General features: G+C 45.7%; 1 protein-coding gene across 2 annotated transcripts in view; it reads left to right on the top strand.

The window, feature by feature from the left end:
* Positions 1-22,387, top strand: part of KIAA0930 (KIAA0930 ortholog) — a 59,969-nt gene that overhangs the window by 19,937 nt on the left and 17,645 nt on the right. The window contains exons 2-3 of one of the 2 annotated variants that reach the window (XM_055000377.1): positions 15,577-15,725; positions 19,390-19,494. In XM_055000377.1, the coding sequence (XP_054856352.1) occupies positions 15,577-15,725; positions 19,390-19,494 (254 nt within the window). Of the gene's footprint in view, positions 1-15,576; positions 15,726-19,386; positions 19,495-22,387 lie in introns of both variants that reach the window. The other variant, XM_055000376.1, reaches the window with a different exon arrangement.

The raw sequence follows: 22,387 nt of genomic DNA, 5'->3' as shown, positions 1-22,387 counted from the left end.
CTGCATGCCAAGCTTCTCCATCAGAGAGGCTTGGCGTCCCTGCCCTACAGGAACCCATGGAGGGAGAGCACCAGAGGAGCCTGCCTCCTTCTGGCTAGCTGGCAGCCATGTGGTGCCATTTGAACTCATCCCCCCGAAGAAACATCGCCTGGTATTGCCTCTTCAGGTGGTTCCTCATTCTAGACGTGGAGAGATGGTTCACATCCCTGCTACGATTGATACGTTGCCTACAATGCCGGCACTGGGCAAACTGGGGGGTCCTCTGTTCTCTGGAAGTGATTCCAGATATCTGAGGTAATGGAGGCCCCACGCCGCACAGGGGAGGTGCTTATGGGCCCCCCAGCAGACACCTCCTGTGAGGTGCTTGGGGCAGACACACCGTGTCTCACTCTCGGCTGGGCAGTTGGAGATGGATGAGGATGAAGGGGCTGAGATGTGGGCTTTTCCACCACAGTCTCTTCCTCTTCCTCCAGCACCCTCTCCTCCTGCACAGCCGTGAGAGGCCTGCTACTGGCCTCAGAGAAAACAGGGGAGGACCGCCCAGCAGGGTGTTCCTCCTGTAGTTCCTCCATCTGCCAGGTCCCTGGGATGAGTGTGAGGGACAGAAAAGTCATGTGTCCCACGTCCATCCCAGTAGACACCTCGTGCTGCCCTTCTTCTAGCAGCTGGGTCTCAACTGCTGGAGGAAGGGGAGCCTCAGCAGCAGGCCCCTGCCCAGTGCCAGCCCCTGCCCGAGACGCCTGGGTTGGGGGTGACCCTCCAGCAGCTGCCTCAGGAAAGAGGGCCTTGCGAACCCTCTTCCTGTCACCAGAAGCCAGGCTGGCGAACAGCAGCAGCGCAGGGGAGGGCCTCCGCTCAGATGAGGGGACAGCCACAGCACTCCCCTCCCCCCTAGACTTACCTGTGGCCTTTCCCCCAGGGCCCCTCTCAGCTTTCCTATCAGCCATTCCTTAAACCTCAGCTAACTGCCTGATTTATAACCCCCCCAAATTTACAACTTAGTTTCAAATATCTGACCTATATACCTATTTCTAAGTCTTTTTTTTCTGGCCCTGTTACTATTCGAGATGGTCTGTTAAATATCTTTTTAAACGACTGTATTTTTGTTAACCTAAACCTACCAAACTGCTAAATTCCTCTTCAGGAATCAAGCTGGCCCTGAACCCCAATATAAAGGAAGGCCTATCACACAACTACTAGTCAATGACAGCAGCCTACCACTAGCCTACCTAACTCCACTATTTAAATCTAAAGTAATTTTTCTGAGGAAACCAAAATTAACTTATCAAACACTGCTATAACTGCTAACAGAAACAATAACCCAACAAGCAGAACAAACCACAAACCTTAACTGTAAAACTCAAACTATGAGGAACACCAACTCAAACAACAACTGTAAAATTTGCAATACAACTACTAACAACCGTTAAAACCACCTAAACCCCCAAGCCAGCCCCCTCCCCTACACACACACAGAGCAAAGAAGCAATAATTGAAATTAAAAACTCAGGCCCAACTCCTTAAACGCAGCAAATAAAATCAGAACCCACAAGCAAGCTGCCGCCTGAAACTTAACTAGAACTCTCAAACACACACACACTTAAAACAGTACCTGTCCCCCCCAGTAAAGCCCCTAACCCTTTAAACCTTTAACTCACAAACACAGAGACACGGACACACACACAGAGCAAAGAAGCAATAAGCGAATGTAAATGAAATTAAAAACTCAGGCCCAACCCCTTAAACACACAGCAAATAAAATCAGAACCCACAAGCAAGCCCCCGCCTGAATCCTACCAACAGCTGGGACAGAACTCAAACTCCCAACAGTAAACTTTTACACCAACTCAAACCAAGAACAGTCCCCCCCCCAGCTAGAACAGAAGTCAAAGCCCCAACAGTGAACTTTAAAAGCAAATCAAAGCAGGAACAGTTCCGTCCCCCCCAAAACAGCTGGAACACAACTCAAACACCCAACAATAAACTTTAAAACCAATTCAAACAAGGAACAGCCCCCCCTCACCAAAAACTGAAAAAAACTCAAACTCCCAACACAGCAAACTTTTATAATAGTCTAAACAGGAACAGTTGCCCCCCACACACACACCAAAAACAGAAATAAAACCTCAAATTCATAACAACAAACTTTTAAAACACTCTAAGCAGGAACAACCCCCCCCCACCAAAAACAGTAAAAAAAAAATTGAACTCCCAACAGCAAACTTTAGAAACACAGTGAACAGGAACAGTACCCCCCACCCCCTGCAGTCAAGCGCTAACCCTTTACACCTTTAACAATTGGAAAATAAAAGCTGCAATTATAAACTATAAAGTTTAGACCTTTAACACAGTACCAGTCTCTCCCTCAAACAAATGCCCCAGCCAGAAGCTGTTTACACACCAACAAAGGCCCTCCCACCCACCCACCCACCCACCCCCACACACAAAGATGCAAGAATCCCTCCCCCCCCAAATAAAGATTAAAATCAACTTTTTAATCTTTTTTTAAAAACAATCCCTCCCCTTCCCTCCCACCAACCAAAAAAATCCCCTCCCAGAGAAAACCCTGTGACTCACTCTCTCTCACTAGTCCTGCAGTCCTGCGGCAGGCAGGCAGGCAGGCACTCTCTCTCACCAGCCCTACAGCAGGCAGGCAGGCAGGCAGGAATCCTCCAGGCAAAGTCCTCTCCTCCTCAGTGAAGTCCTCCAGCACCAGCAGGCCAGCCAACAATGGAGACAGAGAGTCCCAGTGGAAGTACTCTCAAGTCTTTATGTAGGCCAAGGAAAATTGTGGGCTGGCTAAAAGGCAAGCCTTCAATTTAAATCTCCTGTTGCATCTTCTTCCAGAGAATCCATTGGCTGGGAAGATGCAGCAGAGGGATTGGACACTCCTAACTCCCCCCTCCCTTCCCTGATCCCCCTACCTCCCCCCCTTGCACTCACTCACCCCTCCTCACCCCTCTCAACCTGTACATTAGGCGGGAATCTCAGCAGACTTTGCTGGCTGCTTGCATTGCATTGCATTACAAACAACCAGCAAAGTTCTGAAGCTTGTTCAAGCTTCCTGCCTTTTTTTGCAAGATGAGAGGGGTTAGGAGGAGGTTGGAGTGAGTCACTCACTCCTCCTCCCCCGTCTCTTCTCCTAAGAAAGCATAGGAGGCTTGAATTTGCTACAGAACTTTACCGGCTGTTTGCAAATGCAAACACCCAGCAAAGTACTGCTCCCAGCTGTCCCGAAGCTTTCCTTAGCAATCTAAATTGCTTCTGAAAGCTTTGCTTCGGTATTTCCGAATCGGGGCCGATTCAGAAATACCGAATCTTTCTGAATCGGGCCTGATTCGGGTTAAAAACCTAAATCGGATTCCCAAAGTACACACCCCTAGTAGCTACTTCTACAGACACAGTAGGTAGTCTGCATTTCTATATGCTGTACACCCACAGCTGTCACAAGGAAACACTTTGTGTTTTCTTCTGATCATTTCCTCTAAAACTGACCTGGAGGCAAGGTTACCAGTTCAGGGAAGGCTTATTTAATACTGCCTCCCTTGAAAACCTGTTCCGTGTTTTACTGTTACTTACAACAGAAGTGAAACGTAAGTGATAATCATTTACTGAGTAGATTGATTGGTTGCATACAAGTTTCCCTAAGGAGGCAAATAGCGACCCCTGGGGCTGTTTAAGGGCACGAAAGGGGAAGGCTTAAACCTGCTCTATCCATGTGCTTTGTTCCTGATCCAAAATGGTCTGGTGTGGCTGGGAATTGAGTTCTGAGCTTGGGATTCACTGTCCAAGCCTTAGCATCCAGGGAGGTAGCAAGGATAACACAGTGCATAGTTAAGCTGTGAGAAGCAATGCTTGCTTGAAACTCATAATTGTGATGAAAAGCCATAAGTTGTGATGTACTTTCCAGTTCCTCTTTCCTAATGCCTGCTCCTAGTGAATCATTGGCCCTGTTCTGTCATAATTTTGTCTTTGTGGAGGTTTTGGGCATGCCTTTTCAAATGGAAAAAAAACCCCTTTGTGAGCTTATAGTGAAAGAAATGGTAGCTCCTGGCCACTTCAATTCAAACTGTATCTAGTTTTGAACGCAGACTCAAGTGCATGGATTAAAATTCTACCCATGGAACCCGGTACATGCATTGGAGAGTTCTTTCTAAAAACCTGGGGAACTTTTGGATTTTTATACAAATGGAGAATCTCATTTCTTTTTTTAAAAAAATATTATTTTCTAACCAGCAAAAAAGATACAGAAAAAATAGGAAATACAGAATTACCCATTATACTAAGGGAAAATTAAGATACCCTTTATGCAGATTATCTAGACCAATTTACCATACATCATTTAAACGTCATGTTCAGGCCCACAACAACCATTCTCAGAGACATTCCTCTCTCTTCCACTCTGTCTTGCTATTAAACCAAACGCCAAAATTATTATTATAAAGTATTTAACAATATTTACTGCTGTACGCCTCCTACCTCCAAACCAATAGCACAAAACACACCATGATCTGTACATTTCAATTCTGGCAGTACTATACTACAATACACCAAACTATGCTAACTATACTAAACTAATCAAATTAAATAATATATGTTTCCATTTCGGAAAATTTAGGACTTAAACAATATTTCAGTAACCTCTGTCAATTAAGCTTCTATCCAAATTTACATTATTTATTCCTCTTTTATTTCTCATCTCTATTTATAATAGGCAAAGTATTTTTCACATTTCTTTTCGAATTCTCTAATATGTCTTCTATTTATATAATTTTATAATTCTGCCATTGCCACATATTCTGTCACTTTATCTTTCCAATTATCTTTGGTTGGGCATTCTTTGACCTTCCATTTACTTGTCATTACTACCCTTGCCACTGTTAGAATATACCTCAAAGATTCATATCGTATTTTCTCAGTATTATCTGACATTATTCCCAACAGCATAATCTCTGGTTTCATTGCAAAATCCGTTTTTAAGATCTTTTGAATCTCTATTTCTTTCCATTTTTTGTTTTTTTTACACATCCACTACATGTGATAAAAGGTGCCTTCTACTTCTTTACACTTCCAACACAACCCTCTATATTACTTATCCATTTTTGCTGTATCTTTTGGAGTTATATACCACCGATAGAACATTGTGTACCAGTTTTCTCTTAATGTTTGATTTGCAGTAAATTTTATTTTGTTCATCCATAAATTTTCCCACTTTTGGAATGTTACCATTTCTCCAAAATTCTGAATCCATTTTGACATACACATTTTAACTTGTTCTGTTTCTGTGTCATATTGAAGTAGAAGTTAATAAATTTGCCCCAACATGTGGTTTTTTCGTTGAGTGATTATCTTATCAAAATCCATTAGATCTCTTAATCGGCCTCTGTGATCTTTAACCACTTCCTATAGTCTGGAAATTGCCTGAAGATACACCAGCCATTCTTACCTTTTTCATTGATTGATTGCCACACTTTTATTTTTCCTTGAGAGTGTATCATATCTTTATAGGTTATGAAAGCATTAACTTTCCTCATATGTTTATCACAGAAGGCATCTATTGGTGACATTACTGGTGATATCGGTGGACTAATCTTTATTCTCACAGAATCCCAAAGTTTAAATAGACTATCTCTAATTACATGACTTGTGTGTTGTATTCTTGGCCTTTTCTTAAGACAGAGGTAATTATATAGCTCCTCTGCCAGATCTGCTGCTTCTAGCTTGATTAACCTATCTGTTGGATTTTGTATCCAATCTGTAATCCAGACCAAGCCTGCGGCTTGGTAATATAACTTAATATTTGGTACTCCCAGGCCTCCTTTTTTTTGTCTTGTAACACCTGTTGGTTTTTTGCCATTTCAGATGAATTTCTTTCTTTTTGCCAATTTTTCAATGTCTTTTCCTGTGTGTTAATTGGAATCATTTGAAATAAAAAATTAAATTTTGGCAAAATGCTCATTTTTATTGTGGAAATTCTTCCTAGCCAAGATAATTTTAATTTAGACGATCTTTCAAGAGAGCCAGTTTGGTGTAGCGGTTAAGAGTGCGGGACTCTAATCTGGAGAACCGGGTTTGATTCCTCACTCCTCCACTTGAAGCCAGCTGGGTGACCTTAGACTAGTCACAGCTCTCTGGAGCTCTCTCAGCCCCACCCACCTCACAGGGTGTTTTGTTGTGGGGATAATAATGACATACTTTGTAAACCACTCTGAGTGGGTGTTAAGTCACCCTGAAGGGTGGTATATAAATTGAATATTGTTGTTGTTGTTATAAGATCTCTTTATATTCTCTTCCAGAGTACTTCCTCATTGTCTTTAAGTAATGTGTCTTTTTTCCTGCCCGAGAACGTCACTTGATTTGTTGCTGACTCACATCCTGTCATTTCCTTGATTTTTTCCTTGTTTTCCTAGCTGGTGGGGAAGGGGAAGTTTGAAGTAGAAAGCACGGCTTTGCTCTCTGTTTCAAGCTGCCAGTCAGCAAGTGGCCAGGCTTGGGGTAGGAAGGGGCAGGAGGTGCTTTCCACTCCAGAGTGACCCTACATTAGAAGGCAGGTGACACGGCCGAGAACCCTGTCTGGGCTTCAGCCACACAGCAAACTCTCATGGCCAGAGATATGAAGGCAGGGAAAAGCCTTGAGGAAAAATGTTGGGGAGCACTGAATAAAACCCTCTTATGCTGTAGACATTTTCTATGTTGTACTTGTTTAAAAGTAAATAATTTAGGCCAGAATTAATATACTATAACGTGTTCCATGATACTATATTGTTTAAAAGTTCGCTGTTTTCAGTGTTATAATTTAATATGCAAATATCCTGGTACTCCTACTTAATGCGATTGCATGATAATATAGAATTCTCTTTCTATATCAATTTTTTTTTCTCTACTGATGGCAAAAATTAGGGTACAGCAGTCAGCAGTTCTTTTTCAAGTATTGGGTATAGTTGCAGGTTTTATTACAGAAAATGAAGTTATTTATGCTTTAAAATGCCATAAATATGCCAAATAGTAAAATGTATATGCTAACTAGATTATAAATGATACATTTTATGTTGTTCAATTGGAAAAAGAACTTTAGGTTTGACAGAAAAGTAAGTTTGGCATATATTTAAATTCTCCCCTTTAAAAAAAAGACTAGAAATTCTTTTCTCCCTGTGGCTTCAAAATGAGTGGAATTTTTATATGTCTAGTCTGGGCTGTCTAGAGAGAGACCACGAGAGAGGCCTTCTTTGAGGCCTGCAGGTAAAATCTAAACAGACAGTGAAATCCTAAGCAGAGTTACTCCAGTCTAAGCCCACTGCAGTCAATGGGCTTACACTGGAGTAACTCTGTTTAGGATTTCATTGTTAAAGTTGCAAGGGGCTGACCCTTTCCCGGGTCTGGCAGGTCCCATCTATTTGCTTCTCATATGAAAACTCATTATTTAAAGGGTTAATACCACATGTTTTGGGGAGAGGGGGAAACAAACATTAGGTTTGTCTACAGCGTGGGTTCTCCAGAAACATTAGAACTAGAAATTTTTCTGGAAAATTATCTGGAACATTAACTGGTGTCCTAAATAAAATATGATCTGATTTAGCATGCTTATTTTAGCTTAGTTTTAGCAAACACACTTTAAAAATACCTCATATGTTATGACCAAATAGCAATAAAAACTTGTACATAAGTGAGGGTGGGGAAGATTAAATCAAGTGTAGCTTAAATGTTCAAATAAATTCAAAGTGAAAATTATTGTTTTGGAATAATGCTTGTAAAAAATTAAAGACAGTATAGCATGTACATTCTTTATTTAAGTTTAAGCCAGGGGGTGGGGGGAACGCAGACATTGAAAACTGCTGACACTAATTTTAGCACCCCTAATGACCACCTGTGCATGATAAGCCGTCAGTATGCATGTCCCCTCATTTCTTTCAGCAGAATTTAACTCTTCCACAGAGGTCAGAGGGAAACCTCAGCAGTTGCATTATTAGTTCCCTTAGTAGTAGATTGGGGATCACAGTATCCTTCCACCACGTGTGGGAAGACACACACCTAAGAATTTTAGATTTGGTTTGGATTTGACCTGTGCAGTCCATCAGTGAAGAAATCAAGTACATTCATAACTTGATTTTTTTTTAAAAAATGGACTATTATATGTATTTATGCCCCCCTTTACAAATCTATAAAGCCTACACATGCTTTCTCATACAGTTCCTAGGAATAATAATCATTAATTACAATTTTCCAAATCCAAAGGTTTATTACGGTCACACGACCAGCCAAGTAAAGTACAGATCAAAAGAGCAGTTTTTAAATACTTAAAATGGGTAAATACATAAAAGATAAAATCATATATATGTATATATATCTAACAGTAAAAACTCACTCACTTCGTTAATTCACTTCCCCGCAATTGACGTTTCCTTTGTCAAATGATACCACTTTCTGAGTGCTATCACACAGAATTTTGCAACTGCGTAAGATACAGTTCATCTTCGTTCTTCTGTGCCTCCACACATGGGGACTGCGCAGGCGCAGGCCAGCCGCCGGAGAATTTTCTAGAGCTTCCATGGCTCCGAAGGGGCCGTTTGTCGCGCGCCTCAGCGACCGTTTTCCCGCCCAAACGGTCACGTGATCCTCCAGCGACCAACGGCCCCTTCCCTCAGTTCTCTTCTTGCCGCCGCTTGGAGAGAACGTGAGCTTTGTGCTCTGTGCTTTTTGTGCTTCGTGCTTCTACTGACTGATCTTTGGACTCTTGACTTCGGACTTCGGACCTCGACCATTCTTCGGATCTTGACTTGGACTTGACGTGGACTCGGTATTTACGACTCGGACTCTTTTTGACCCTTCTCTCGCGTGCCCCTGAAGATGGCCTCTACGGCTCTCTTCAAGCATTGCCTGCAATGCCACACTAAAATGGCCAAATCTGATGGCCATGATTTGTGCCTTTTTTGCTTGGGGGAGACCCACAATGTCTCGGCCTGTAGGATCTGCCAGGGTTTCACCAGCAAGGCCCGGCAGGATCGCAAGGCCCGGCTAAATTCCTCGCTGTGGCAGAAGGTCATGTCTGAGGGAACCCCGTTACCTCCGTCCAAGGCCGGCCCTAGCCCCTCTGCCTAACGGCAATCAAGAGCTGGCTCAGTGGCCTCCGCGAGGTCGGGGTCGAAACCGCGTCCCCCGAGTGCCTCAGCGTCGAGAGCGGCCTCTCCAGCGCAGGGACCGGTGCGGCCGCCCCGTAGCGCATCTTCCACCAGGTCGGATCCGAGACCAGCGTCGGAACCGAGAATTCTGGTGCCGAGTCCCCGGTCGGAACCGACGGCCGGTTCGATCCCGATCAAGGTGAAGCGGCCGAAACCGAGATCCCCTTCGAAATCGAGGAGCGCGTCGGCTCCGGAGTCTTCTTCTTTAGAACCAGCCAAAAAGAAGAAGAAGACCAAGCATCGTCGATCGCCGCGTCCCTCTCCGCAGGAGGAGGTCATCGTGCTCCCACACACGCCCTCTCCTCATCTGGGTTCCCCCGAACCAGGGGAGGTGTCCGAACCGGTGCCGGATCCGACGGCCTTCGAGACTGTACAGGCAGAATTCTCCTCTGGACCGGAGCCGAGCCCGAGGTCCCGTCGGAGTCGACCATCGCCTGCCCGTCGGTCGCCAGGGTCGGAACCGAGCCCGTCTCCTCGTCGGAGCCGTCCATCTCCTATGCCTCCTGTCGGTCGCGAGAGGCGTCGGTCCGGAGACAGTGTCCGTTCCGTCCGGTCCACCGCATCCCGACATCGCCAGGCCTCCTACCTTCCCCCGTCGTACCACTGTCAGTGGGAAGGAGCGCCTACGGCTTTCTCCGCATCGGAACCGAGGCCTTCAACATCACGGCAAGCTTGGTTTCCGCCTCCGGTCCACGGTGAGGGGTCCCAGCTCGGTTCCGAGGAGGGCGATGTGGAGAGCCTCGGCGACTACCAGTCGGAGTCCTGGTCCGAGCCGTCGCCGGCTGAGGATCTAGTGCCATCTACGGGCTCACCATTCGAGGACCTCCGCATCTACTCCGACCAGATGGCAAGGATGGCTCAGGCTCTCAAGATGGATATCTCTTCGGCAGTCCCCCAGACCAAGGACAAGCTCCTCAAGCGGATCTACGGGGATAATCCGGCGTCCGTTGGCTTCCCCATGCTCGAGGGTATTGAGGAGATCGTGGAGAAGGTGTGGAAGGTGCCCTGTGACCAGCCTCCAACATCTAAGAGGATTGAGCAGCTTTACAAAATCAAGCAGGGCACCTGGCCGGCGTTGGTGAAGCACCCTCCACCTTCCTCCTTGGTCACGGAGGAATTCAACCCCCGACGATCGGGTCACTCCTCGGTGCCTGCCGATAAAGAGGGCAAGAAGCTTGATGCCATGGGCAGGCGCCAGTACATTGTCGCTTCGCTGGGTCTGAGGATCGCCAACTACCAGACCATCATGGCTGGGTACCAGCTGTACCTCTGGGAGAAGTTGGCATCCTACACTCGAGACCTCCCACCTGAGCAGAAGGCTGTCGTCTCCCTGTTGCAGACAGAGGCTGTCAGGCTGTCTAAGCAGCAGATGAATGCTGGGAGCCACGCTGCTGACACTGCTGCTCGGGGAATGGCTTTGGCGGTGGTCCTCAGGCGCCACTCCTGGTTGCGGTCTACGGCCCTGTCCCAAGAGGTGCGTTCCAGGGTGGAGAGCATGCCCTTTGAAGGGGACTCGCTGTTCTCCAAATCGACCAACGAGACCCTGAAGAAAAAGGAGGAGGACCGGCAGACGGCGCGGTCCTTGGGTCTGGCTCCTGCGGACAAACCCGCCTCCAGGCCACGGTACGCTCCCCGTTCCGGCCCTTACCACTACCAGGGCAGATACCAACAGCAGCGGCCGGGTTACCAGCAGTATCCTGCCTATCAGCAGCGGCCTTACCCTCCCGCACAGCAGCAAAGGAGGCGTCGGCCCTTCAAGCCTCGTCCGGCACAACAACCGGCCCAGCAGAGGGATCAGCAGGGCGCCGGGAGGCAGTACTGATGGGTCACGCCAGCCGTATCCCCGAACTTTTCGGACAGACTGAGTCCACTCCTCCCTGAGTGGGAGTCAATAACATCTGACTCATGGGTCTTAACAATTGTTGAACTGGGATACGGGCTGGAGTTCGTTGAGCTGCCTAGGTGCGGTTCACCCCTGACAGCTGTCAATAACACTATGGTCGAGCTGGATGCGGAGATCGTGTCGCTCTTGGCCAAGGGTGCTGTGGAAGAATTGCCCTATGAGGACTCCGTAAAGGGTTTCTTCTCTAGGTTCTTCCTGGTCCCTAAGAAGGATGGGGGCTTACGTCCCATTTTAGATCTGAGGGACCTTAATGCCTTCCTCAAGGTGACCAAATTCAAAATGGTTACGTTGGCGGATGTGATCGCCTTGCTGAAACAGGGGGATTGGTTTGCGGTTCTTGACTTAAAGGACGCATACTTTCACGTGGGGATACGGGAGGAGCACAGGAAATACCTGAGCTTTGTTTACCGGCAAAGGGTTTTCCGGTATAAGGTGCTCCCCTTTGGCCTGTCCACTGCCCCACGAGTGTTCACGAAATGTGTGGCCCCTGTGGTTTCCTTCCTACGGGAAGAAGGCTGTACCATCTTTCCGTACCTCGATGACTGGCTCATCGTGGCTGAATCGGAGTCTAGGCTGGTGCAGGACATTGACTTGGTACTTAGCACTTGCCAACGCCTGGGGCTCCTGGTGAACTTTGAGAAATCCAAACTGGTGCCCAACTGCAAAGTGTCCTACATTGGTGCACTTTTAGACTCTGTGGAGGGTAAGGCTCTGCTCCCTTTGGAGAGGGCTCGGTCCCTAAGGGGTCTGGTGTCCATGTTTAAAAGGAACCGATTCCAGTCTGTGCGCACTATCCAGTGCTTACTAGGGCATATGGCAGCGGCCACCTCTGTGGTGCCTTTTGCTAGGCTGCGTATGCGCCCGCTCCAGAACTGGTTTGTGCGGAGGTACGATGCTCTGCTGCACCCTCCGTCCCTCAAATTCTCTATCCCGAGGGTCATCCTCTCCTCCTTGGACTGGTGGCTGTCTGATGACAACTTGTTTAAAGGAACCCCCTTTGGGTATCAGCACCATGACGTCACGGTTACCACTGATGCCTCTCTGTTGGGTTGGGGGGCTTACTGTGGTGATGTGTCTGTGCAGGATGTCTGGTCTGAGAGGGAAAAGACCCTCCATATCAATGTGCTTGAACTAAGGGCCATTCGTTTCGCACTTGTGTCTTTTACAGCACTGCTGAGAAATCGTCAGGTCTTGGTGCAGACGGACAACACGACTGCCATGTACTACGTGAATCAGCAGGGGGGCACAGTGTCCATGGCCCTGTGCCGGGAAGCCACGCTCACTTGGCAGTGGGCTATCAGGAACGGCGTGTCGCTCCGTGCTATACACGTGGCTGGGTCAGACAATGCCCGGGCAGATGCCCTCAGCAGGGTCCCTTTGCTGGACCACGAGTGGGAACTGAACGTTGGGCCGATCTTCCAGATGTGGGGTCATCCAGTGATAGACGTGTTCGCCACTGCGGCGACCACCAAGGCCCACACGTTCTGTTCCAGGGCAGGGAGCGACCCCCTCTCTATTGGGGATGCCTTCCAGTTTACGTGGACGCAGGGCTTGCACTACATGTTTCCTCCGTTCCCCTTGATCCCCAGGGTCCTGTGCAAGATAGAGGAAGACAGGACGGACTGCATCCTGGTGGCCCCCTTTTGGCCACGGCAGGTTTGGTTCCCAAAGCTCCTACAGATGTCCCAACAGACATATGTGAGTCTGCCCCCTCGGCAAGACCTTCTCCTGAACGGGAGCCTAGTCCACCACAATCCCGGGAAGCTGCACCTGACGGCTTGGCGGATCGTTCCTCCCCTGTAGGCTTTACTGACGAGGTACAAAGGGTCCTCCTGAACGCTCGTCGGCCATCCACTAGGCGCGCTTATGCGGCCAAGTGGCGCAGGTTCGAGATTTGGGCACTTGCCAAAGGAGTGGTGCCCGAAAGCAGTCCCTTGGGGGTTGTGTTCGAGTATTTGTGCCACTTGCGTGGCCTGGGCTTGAAGGTTTCCTCCCTCAAGGTCCACCTGGCAGCGATATCAGCTGCTCACACCCGAATTGAGGGTGCTACGGTGTTTTCTCACCCACAATCCCGCCAGTTCCTTAAAGGCATGTATAATCTTTACCCGCCTGTGTCGGCACCAGTGCCTCAGTGGTCGCTGTCCTTGGTACTCTCACGTCTCATGTTGCCTCCATTTGAACCTATGGCTACCTGCCCCTTGGATATGCTATCCTACAAGGTAGCATTCTTGGTGGCCGTAACGTCGGCCAGACGGGTCAGTGAGCTGTCTGCACTGCGGTCTGACCCTCCCTTTCTTGTGTTTCATCCCAACAAGGTGGTCCTGCGTCCCTGCCTCGGGTTCCTGCCCAAGGTGGTGTCCGCCTTCCACCTCTCGCAGGATATCTCACTGCCTGCATTCTTTCCTCAACCTTCCTCTAAGGGGGAAAAGGCCCTTCATTCCCTAGACTTGAAGAGGGCCCTAGCCTATTACCTGGATAGGACGAAGGAATTCCGCTCCTGTCCTCACCTGTTTGTATGTTTTGGGGCCAAGGACAAGGGTAACAGGGCTTCCTCACAGACCCTGTCTAGGTGGATTGTGACGGCCATTAGCAAGGCCTATTCCCTGGCAGGGGTGGCTTGCCCGCTTCATGTCAGAGCCCACTCCACGCGGTCCCAAGCATCCTCTTCGGCACTCCTCAGGGGGGTGCCCCTGGTTAACATTTGTAAAGCAGCCACATGGTCCTCTGCAGACACCTTTGTCAGGCATTACGCCGTTGATGTCAATGCGGAGCAGGATGTATCTGTGGCCAAGGCTGTCTTACACTCCCTTTTTTCCTGAGGGAGTTTTGGAATGACTTTCTTGGCGTACCGGCTGGGTACCCTTGAGTGAAAGTGTGTATATATGTACCTGGGGGTGTGTATATATGTAAATATTGAGTATTTATGTGTCCTTACACAGTTTTTTTACATAGATGTATATATGCATATCTATTTGTTGTTGTTCTTGTTTGTTCAATAAAATTGTGTTGGACTTCACCCCCGCCTTCCTTATTGTGTGAAGCTTGGTACACTCCCATGTGTGGAGGCACAGAAGAACGAAGATGAAAACAGGGTTAACATACCTGTAACTTATGTTCATCGAGTTCTTCTGTGCTGACACACAACCCTCCCTCCTACCCCGCTGTGAACTCCAATGCACGATAATGTGATGGCTGTAACGGGAATTGGTGTTTTTAAGGTGTTATGGCTGAAGTGTGTTGGTCAAGCGGCGGCAAGGGAGAACTGATGGAAGGGGCCGTTGGTCGCTGGAGGATCACGTGACCGTTTGGGCGGGAAAACGGTCGCTGAGGCGCGCGACAAACGGCCCCTTCGGAGCCATGGAAGCTCTAGAAAATTCTCCGGCGGCTGGCCTGCGCCTGCGCAGTCCCCATGTGTGTCAGCACAGAAGAACTCGATGAACATAAGTTACAGGTATGTTAACCCTGTTTTCTCTGGCTATCCTCTAACAGTGCAATCCTATGCAGAGTTACTCCAGTCTAAGCCCATTGAAGTCAATGGCCTTAGACTGGAGTAACTCTCCATAGGATTGCACTGTAAAAGATACACCCGAAGGGTTTCAGGACTAAAATCCATATAACACTCTAATGGTTTAAACCTATAGAGTAGTGGGATAATTAATTGTATCCTTTCTTCTTGATAGAATTCGCAGTGCAAAAATATGCGTGTGTGATATTTTTGACCACTTTATTTGAACAGGGACAACAACGCTGCTGCAAAGGCAGACGGGAGAATCTCCCATACAAAACTGCAGAGGGGAATGCATCAAATCATGCTCTAGAGAAGGCCCATCTTAATATTTCGTTTGTAATGTCCGAAAGATATGAGGATATGGTGTAACTCAGTCCTTTTTTAAAGCTCTTATAGCTTAGAGGGAGCATTGCCTCATCATTTTGGGACTCTATATTAACTAGTCTTTGGGTAATTAAAGCTTTTGCTTTGTTGAGTCCCGTATCAAACAGGGCTACTGGGTCGAAGCCAATCAATTTAATTTTATCAGCTATCTTACAATTACAATTTTTTAACTACCATGCTTGTCTAATTTTGTGTTAACAATGGCATCTGTTCATTGATGTTAATTTATGAAAAAACATCTTTTGAAGTGAAAAACTTTTGCTGGAGGGAGCACTGGAATATTTTCCACCCCACATCTTTTTCTCTTAATAGTCATGATCTTTTAGGACCACTTCTTGCAGCAGCAAGACCACAGTGATGTTTTCCCTTCAAGTGTGAAATGAATTTGTAAGATAAGTAGACATAACACTGCAGAATTGTGTTGAATTGTGACAACCTGGAGTATAGTGATTTGTTGTGTACAAATTACCTCCCTTTATGAGATACTCAAGCAGTACTGCTGTTGCTCAGCTGGCTACCACATAAAGTGGGAGACTCGGCTATGGCACTTAAAAAGTAGCATGGATTGAGTAGTTTTTACTTCTCCCTTTTAATTTCCTTTTTAGGGTGTTTCAAAGATGACCGCATCGTGTTCTGGACATGGATGTTTTCCACTTACTTTATGGAGAAATGGGCTCCTCGGCAGGATGACATGCTCTTCTATGTCCGTCGAAAGCTGTCCTATGCTAGTGGCGATAACACAGATGGGAAGAAGGTGAGCAGAGTAGAGGTCTATTAAGTCTTAAGGCATTCTGTGTCTTCTCCCAAGTTAGCTTAAAACTTTTGGCATTTTCTGTCTGCTCAAAAACAATGTAAAAAGAAGCTGCAGTGCCCTGGTATGGAGCATAATCTACTGGTTTGGAATATATCTATGCAGATCAAAGGACATGTATGATCTTTATACAAATGATCTTTAAAAAATCTGTAGCCATGATTTTAGAAAAGAAAATGTAAGATAATACATGGCTAAGGTTCTTTCTAGGGACCTTTCATGTTAAGATATCACAGTTGCACACATAATGGCAACTGGGTATTAGTTGATGCCACATGTTGCAGATATCTTATTTATCTATCAATCTGTTGTCCTCTTTTCCTGTATTTCCTCAGTAAATATGACGCTGGTCACTGGTGCTTTCCTAACAATCTGATGTGGAGCCATTTTGTGGTGCATGAAAATCCTGTTGTCTCTGCTTTGTTTATGAACGTTTTGGGAGTCCTGCAGGCCAAGTTGGCTAAGAACAAAAGGGTCTGGTGTTTTCAAAAACTGCTTTCCAACCCGCCAAAGAACAAGGAACTTCTTCTGTGTCCGCAGCTGTTCTTCAGTATCAGCTGCCACCAGCAAGAGAACTACTTTTATTTTGTCTGGTTCTGGTTCCCTTGCAGACCAGGACGGTGTGTATGTGTCAGGCTATGGATGACAGGCCATGGCAGATAGATCCCTGTACCATTGCAGCAAGAAATGCAGGCTCTTGGTTAAATGGCTTTTTTCAGAAATCAGATCATTTCCACAGATATGTCCATAGAATTACTCAGAAGCAAGGGAAGCATCTAAGCAGTAAGAACAGGTTGACAGGAATAGTAACGTGGGAAAACCCTTCCTCTTAATACACCCGTTTACTCCTCACCCCTCCCAACAGTAAAACAGGACTTTTGGCGTGAACTCGTCCTGAGAACGTCTCACATATTTGTACTATCAAGTCGAGACACTGAGAAAGCAAGAGATCAAAATTGAGGCATAGCAGTGCATGGGAGTGAGCAGTATACAAGGTCAGAGGCACGGAAAGTTTCTACAGTCCGTTAGGTAAGGAACCTGAAGCTTCAATAAGCCCGTGAAAGGAAACAGTTATGGCATTGGCAACATGACATCAAGTTATAGCATGAACCAGTGGTTCAGAAATAACAGGTCAGCAAACAACAGGTCAGCATTAAGGAGTGGCATGGATGGGGCACAGACATGACAGTATGTTTTGTGTGAAAGTGGGAGAAGCTTTTGAGCTTCCTCCTTTCTCCTCACACCAGTGTCTGTGTACCTCTGTGCCAGAGATGTCCATCAGCACTGGCCAAATCTAGTTAGTGTAACAGAGAAACATTTGGCAAAACAAGAGTGAGATTCTTTGAAGTAGTCTTCAGTAATGGACCCAGAGTTCATGAGTAGAAAAACTTTAATAACTGCACTTAAACCCTGGAAAACACAATCTATAGCCATAGGGACTTCAGCAGTGTACTACAAAGAAATAAGAGGAATGTTTTATTAGCTAACTTTTACTTAATGCCTCAAAAATTTCCCCTCTTAGGAATGAGTCCAGTGCTAACTTGTCTGTTATATTTATAAGCAATCTTTTATCCTTAGCACAAAAGAAGCAAAATCCTTGCTTTGGCCATCAGTTACTTGGGGTGCAGGTTTAACATTTCCCTACCTGCAGATTCCTGACTAATTGCTGCAAAGATACTAATGGTATTGAAAGAGCTTAGCCCCTCAAAGGAAAGGTAGTAATAATTTATCAAGAATATGCTCTTCCTGAAATGTAATTACGAATCTGTTTTCCTGATTTTCTTCAGATAAGCCTATGTTATTCTAAGCATACATTTATTCTTTTCTAAAGGATACCAATAGTTTAGCATCTCCCCATCCCCCCCCCGCCCCGCCCCACATCCATCAAAAATTCCAAGGAAAAGTCTGTGAAGGACTGTTAATAAATGGAAAGCTAAGGTGAACATGCTGGGGGTGGTAGCAATTGCTGATTTAGGAAGTGGAGTCAGAGCCTAAACAAGGATGTACTCTTCCTGAGAGATCATGTACGCAGTTTAGGGATTCTTTTGGATTCTATATGGGCAAATGAATGCTGAAAGTTTTCTGAAATGACTTCTTTCAGTTGAGGCTTGCTCACTAACTATGCCTTTTTCTAGGGAAAACTAACCATGTCACAGTCACTTAATGCCTTAGTAACACCCAGACTTGACGATTGTAACACTCTATGTGGAACTGCCCTTGAAGACTGTTTGGAAATTACAGCTGGTGCCAGAGGTGGCAACTGGGGTCCTTCCTGGGATGTGCTGTTGTCATCATGTTAGTCCACTGTTAACATGGCTTCCTGTTTGTTTCCAGGCCCATAATGGTGTCCTGATTTTGACTTTCAAAGCCCTCAGTGGTTTGGGCCCTGAGTATCTAAAAGACCAGCTTTGCTTGTATTGCCCTGTTTGGAGCTTGAGATCTGTACAAAGTGCCTTCCCTGGGGAACCCCCTTCTCGGAACATTGGTTAGCTGAGACCCAATGGAGGGCCCCTGCCTATAGACAAACCTCAGGTGCTGAGCAAATCCTTGGGAGAGTGCAGAAAGCAGAAGTGTGGATGAAGGCTTAGAGGAAGTTCGGACAATGCTGCTCAGCTGAAGTTAGCACCAGCCGGGCGAACAGTCTGCCATCAGTCCCAAGTGGAGATGTGTGGAGTGGGGTGACTTTTATCTCTCAAGAATTTTTCTCCTTCCACAGATTCCCAGTGTAGAAAATTGTAGGTGTTGATTGTGTATGTTCCTAGAATTGAGCACCAAAGACAGATTGGGTATTCATTTGGTTTACCATCCACTTAGATTGCTTGTACCCTCTCTGGATAGTGTTCTGCTCTCCATCTATGGAAGGGACATATAGTTTTCCCCTGTTCATTGTTGCAGCTCAGTCTGACTCTGGGAAAGAGCACTCTTGGGGTGGGTGGGAGTCATAGAATCTACTCAGGGGAACAGTGGTGAAGGTGGGTGTCATATATGCCTGTCTGCATATCTGCCATGAATGTATTCTGTGTTATGTACTGGTCCTCTGAGGGCATGGGAAGTTTCTTATTGATGTTAAGGCAGTAGGTTATCTTGCATGTATTTACTTTCTCTTTCCCCACTGCTCCAACAAGTGTCCTTGGAAAGCCAGTGCGAAATGTATCCTTCTTGGAAACTGAGATGATTTCATTCCTTGTTCTGTCTAGCCTAAACCTAGCTTCTCCTTTTCACACACCCGCACCCCAGCTCCTTCACACCCAAACTTCAACGGTCCCCATCCTGATGGTGGGAACTTACCCTATAACTAACACTACTCACTCCTTCCACGTCACTTCTGCCAATTCAGCTGTCTGAGCACCTTGAACTTGATGGATCTCTAATAAAGTTACTTCAACCAACACACCTGTGTGTTTGTTGTGGAGAACTTGGGGATTCTACCTGCCAAAGGACTGACAATGGGTGGGCTTTAGTGAGGAGGGACAAGGGTAAGAAATTGGTTTCTCCCTCCCCTCAGGGAGAAGGAGCAACTTCTGCTTCTCCACCCTCCAGCCTCCTTGGTTTTGTTTCCCATCACTATGCAGCATTCACCTGGGGCCTCTTGCTTTTTTCTCAGCAGGTTGAAGTTGAGGTTTACCGTAGGGATTCTAAGAAGCTGCCTGGCCTGGGGGATCCAGATATTGACTGGGAAGAAAGCGTCTACCTGAACCTCATCCTGCAAAAGGTGACATAAATTTCTTCTTCACGTGCTTGCTTATTTTAGCATTGCAAGCCCTTGTTCATTGTCTGTCTTCTGTGCAGTCCCACATGGGACTGCGCACGCACAGGCCAGCCGATACGGCAAGGTTTTAAAGCTAAAATCTGCTAGGGGGTGCTCGCCTACCCAGTGTGCAGGCACAGCATTTCCCGCCGAACATCACTGGGAGGCGGCGGCCCCTGATGACAGAACTGTCAGCAAGCTACAAAAAGACAGACCGAACATAATCCTAATAACACCTCACTGGCCCAGACAACCTTGGTTCTAGCATGTACTGCACCTCTCCAAAGGTTCTCTATTTCACTTTGGATTGGAACCAGATCTACTCAGCCGTACGGGGTTATGGTATCATCACGACCTACCCAGACCGAAACGAACAGCTTGGCTCATACTGGGACAGGGCAACTCTCGGACAGAGTAGCAGAGGTTGTCCTCAATTCTAGACGGTAGTACTCTTTTATGCCTTTCCTGTAAGCTTGTTCAGTCTGCAACTGATGGTCAGGTGGAAGCTGCAGGAGCTCACCAAGTGGCATTTCCTTAAATTCAACAAGCCTTTTCTGCGCCATCTTTTTACACTACTCTGAAAGACCAAGGACACGAAGATGAAAATGACAAGTGAAACTCTCCAGCTGGGATGTTCGGTTTGGCCTTCCAAGATAACAGTTTTAGTCTACGTTTGTTGAACTTGCGTACTAATAGATTCAATCAACTCCTGAAGATGTTGGGTCGAGTTTTCAATTATGGAAAGTTGTTTTAGTTGCTCAGATTGTTTTTCCAGCTGGGTCCCCATATTTTTCAACAAAGAAATTACTTCTTCTTGAGCTTCAGCATCAGTTGGGAAGGAGGCAGCCATCTTCGTGTCTTTCACTTTACAGCTCGTAGGCTTAATTATCACAAGCCTAATTATCACAAAATGATAGTGAAGAGAAGAAAACAGTAAGTAAAGGCAAGTTACTGCTGCCATAAAACAAGACAAGTCCAAATCAAAGCATAACACATGGCAGAGATAGGAGCAGCATAAAGTTGCTGCTGATTACACCACAATCTTTACACCACAGTCATTCACACCAAGATTTTGTATAAAACGGTGTGGATTAAATTCATTCAGATCTTCCCTCAAAACAGCTTAAAATGCAGTATGGGCAACACACCGACATTAAAGTTCTCCCTTTGCCCATAGTTCTAAAATGCACATGGAGAATAGTGCCAAATCCAAAATCTGTTTTGAAGAAATGTACTCTATTGAAAAAATAAGGTATGAAATATTTACCTAAGCCCGATCAGAAGTATACAAATTGGAGAGGGAGTGCTGAGCCATGACCAGAAATGAAATGGCAACATATCCACCCAACCCATCTACATACTGTGAAGGGCAGAGAGGAAACAGGAGGCAATGGTAAGAATTATAGTGAGGTAAGCAGCAGCTCCTAAAAAAAGATTGCATCAGCTGGTAGAAGCATCAACCTGCTGTATAACAGGCAACTATATCATAAACAGATGTATCAGAATAATAAAAGATTCCCTGAACAGCAAAAGAACCTGAAAAACATTTTCTTCATACACTCAACCAATCAGGTTCTTAATTCAGACTCTATGGCCCCAAATTTTCCAGCATGAAGTTCCAGGAGCTGCAACTGTTGAGATGAGCACACTTGCAGTTTTTCTGTGGTCCAGAACTTGAGTTCCTCATCAGTGCCCCAAGGTAATGTGCTATAAAAGCAGAGTCTGCGGTTTCTTCATTCTAATGCAGCTCCTGTGTTCATAAATCCTTACTCTTACTGTTCGAGTTGCAAGTCCAACATAGAACAAATTGCATGGGCTTTGTATACAATAAAGAAATTGGCTTTAGTACACTGAAACATCTCTGCACTTGGAATAATGTTATTTTCAAACCAACAGATAAAAGGGGGGGGTGTCTTTGTGAATAATGTCCTGTAAGATACTTTTAAGTCCTCCCGCCAAAATCATGGCAAACAGCTTATAGCCATTGTTTAAAAATGAGATTGGCCTGTAATTTCTTGTTAATGTCTGGTCTTGACCTTTTGGTATAAGTGTTACGTAGGCTTCCTTCCACAACTCCAGCATTTTACCTCCCTCTAAGATAGAGTTCATCATCTTTTGTAAAGGCTGGAAGAAGTTCATCCTCAAAACACTTATAGTGACTACTTGGGAGTCCATCTGGTCCAAGCACTTTTCCCAACTTACCCTTTTTTATAGCATCTCCCACTTCTCTTACTGTTATAGGTCCATTCATAATTGGTCTTTGTTGTTCTGTGATCTTAGGTAATTTCTGCTTATTAATATGTTCATCTATTTTTTTCACTGATACTTCACAACTCTTACAGAGATTTGCATAATATTGATAGAATGCCTTTTGTATATCTGCTGTGTCTGTTAGTGCCTTATCCGCCTCGTGTATTTTCAATATCATTCTCTTTTCTCTCTCCTTTCTCAGTTTATATGCCAACCATTTCCCTGGCTTATTTGCATATTCAAATGTTCTTTGTTTGGCATAATTCAATTTTATTTCAGTTTCTCTTGACATTAACATCGATAGTTGTTGTTGTAAGATCTTGATATGTTGCAATGTGTTTATATTTCCAGGAGCTCTCTGTAGTTCTTCTTCTTTGCTCTTTATCTCCTCCCAAAAAGTTGCTTTTTTTCTTGATCCTTTTTCTTCAGTTGAGCATTATGCTGGATTAAATAACCTCTAATAAATGCCTTACTTGCATCCCAGACCATTCTCATGTCTGTGCCTTTATTTAGATTTAGTTCAAAAAATTCGTTTAGTTTATTTTTACAGTCTTTAATAATCCCTTCATTTTGTAACACAGCTTCATTTAATCTCCATCTAAAGTTA

Source organism: Eublepharis macularius, chromosome 16 (assembly GCF_028583425.1).
Source record: "Eublepharis macularius isolate TG4126 chromosome 16, MPM_Emac_v1.0, whole genome shotgun sequence".
Taxonomy (NCBI): Eukaryota; Metazoa; Chordata; class Lepidosauria; order Squamata; family Eublepharidae; genus Eublepharis; species Eublepharis macularius.
Note: the sequence above shows the minus strand (reverse complement) of the source record. Positions and strands in the feature narration are given on the sequence as shown.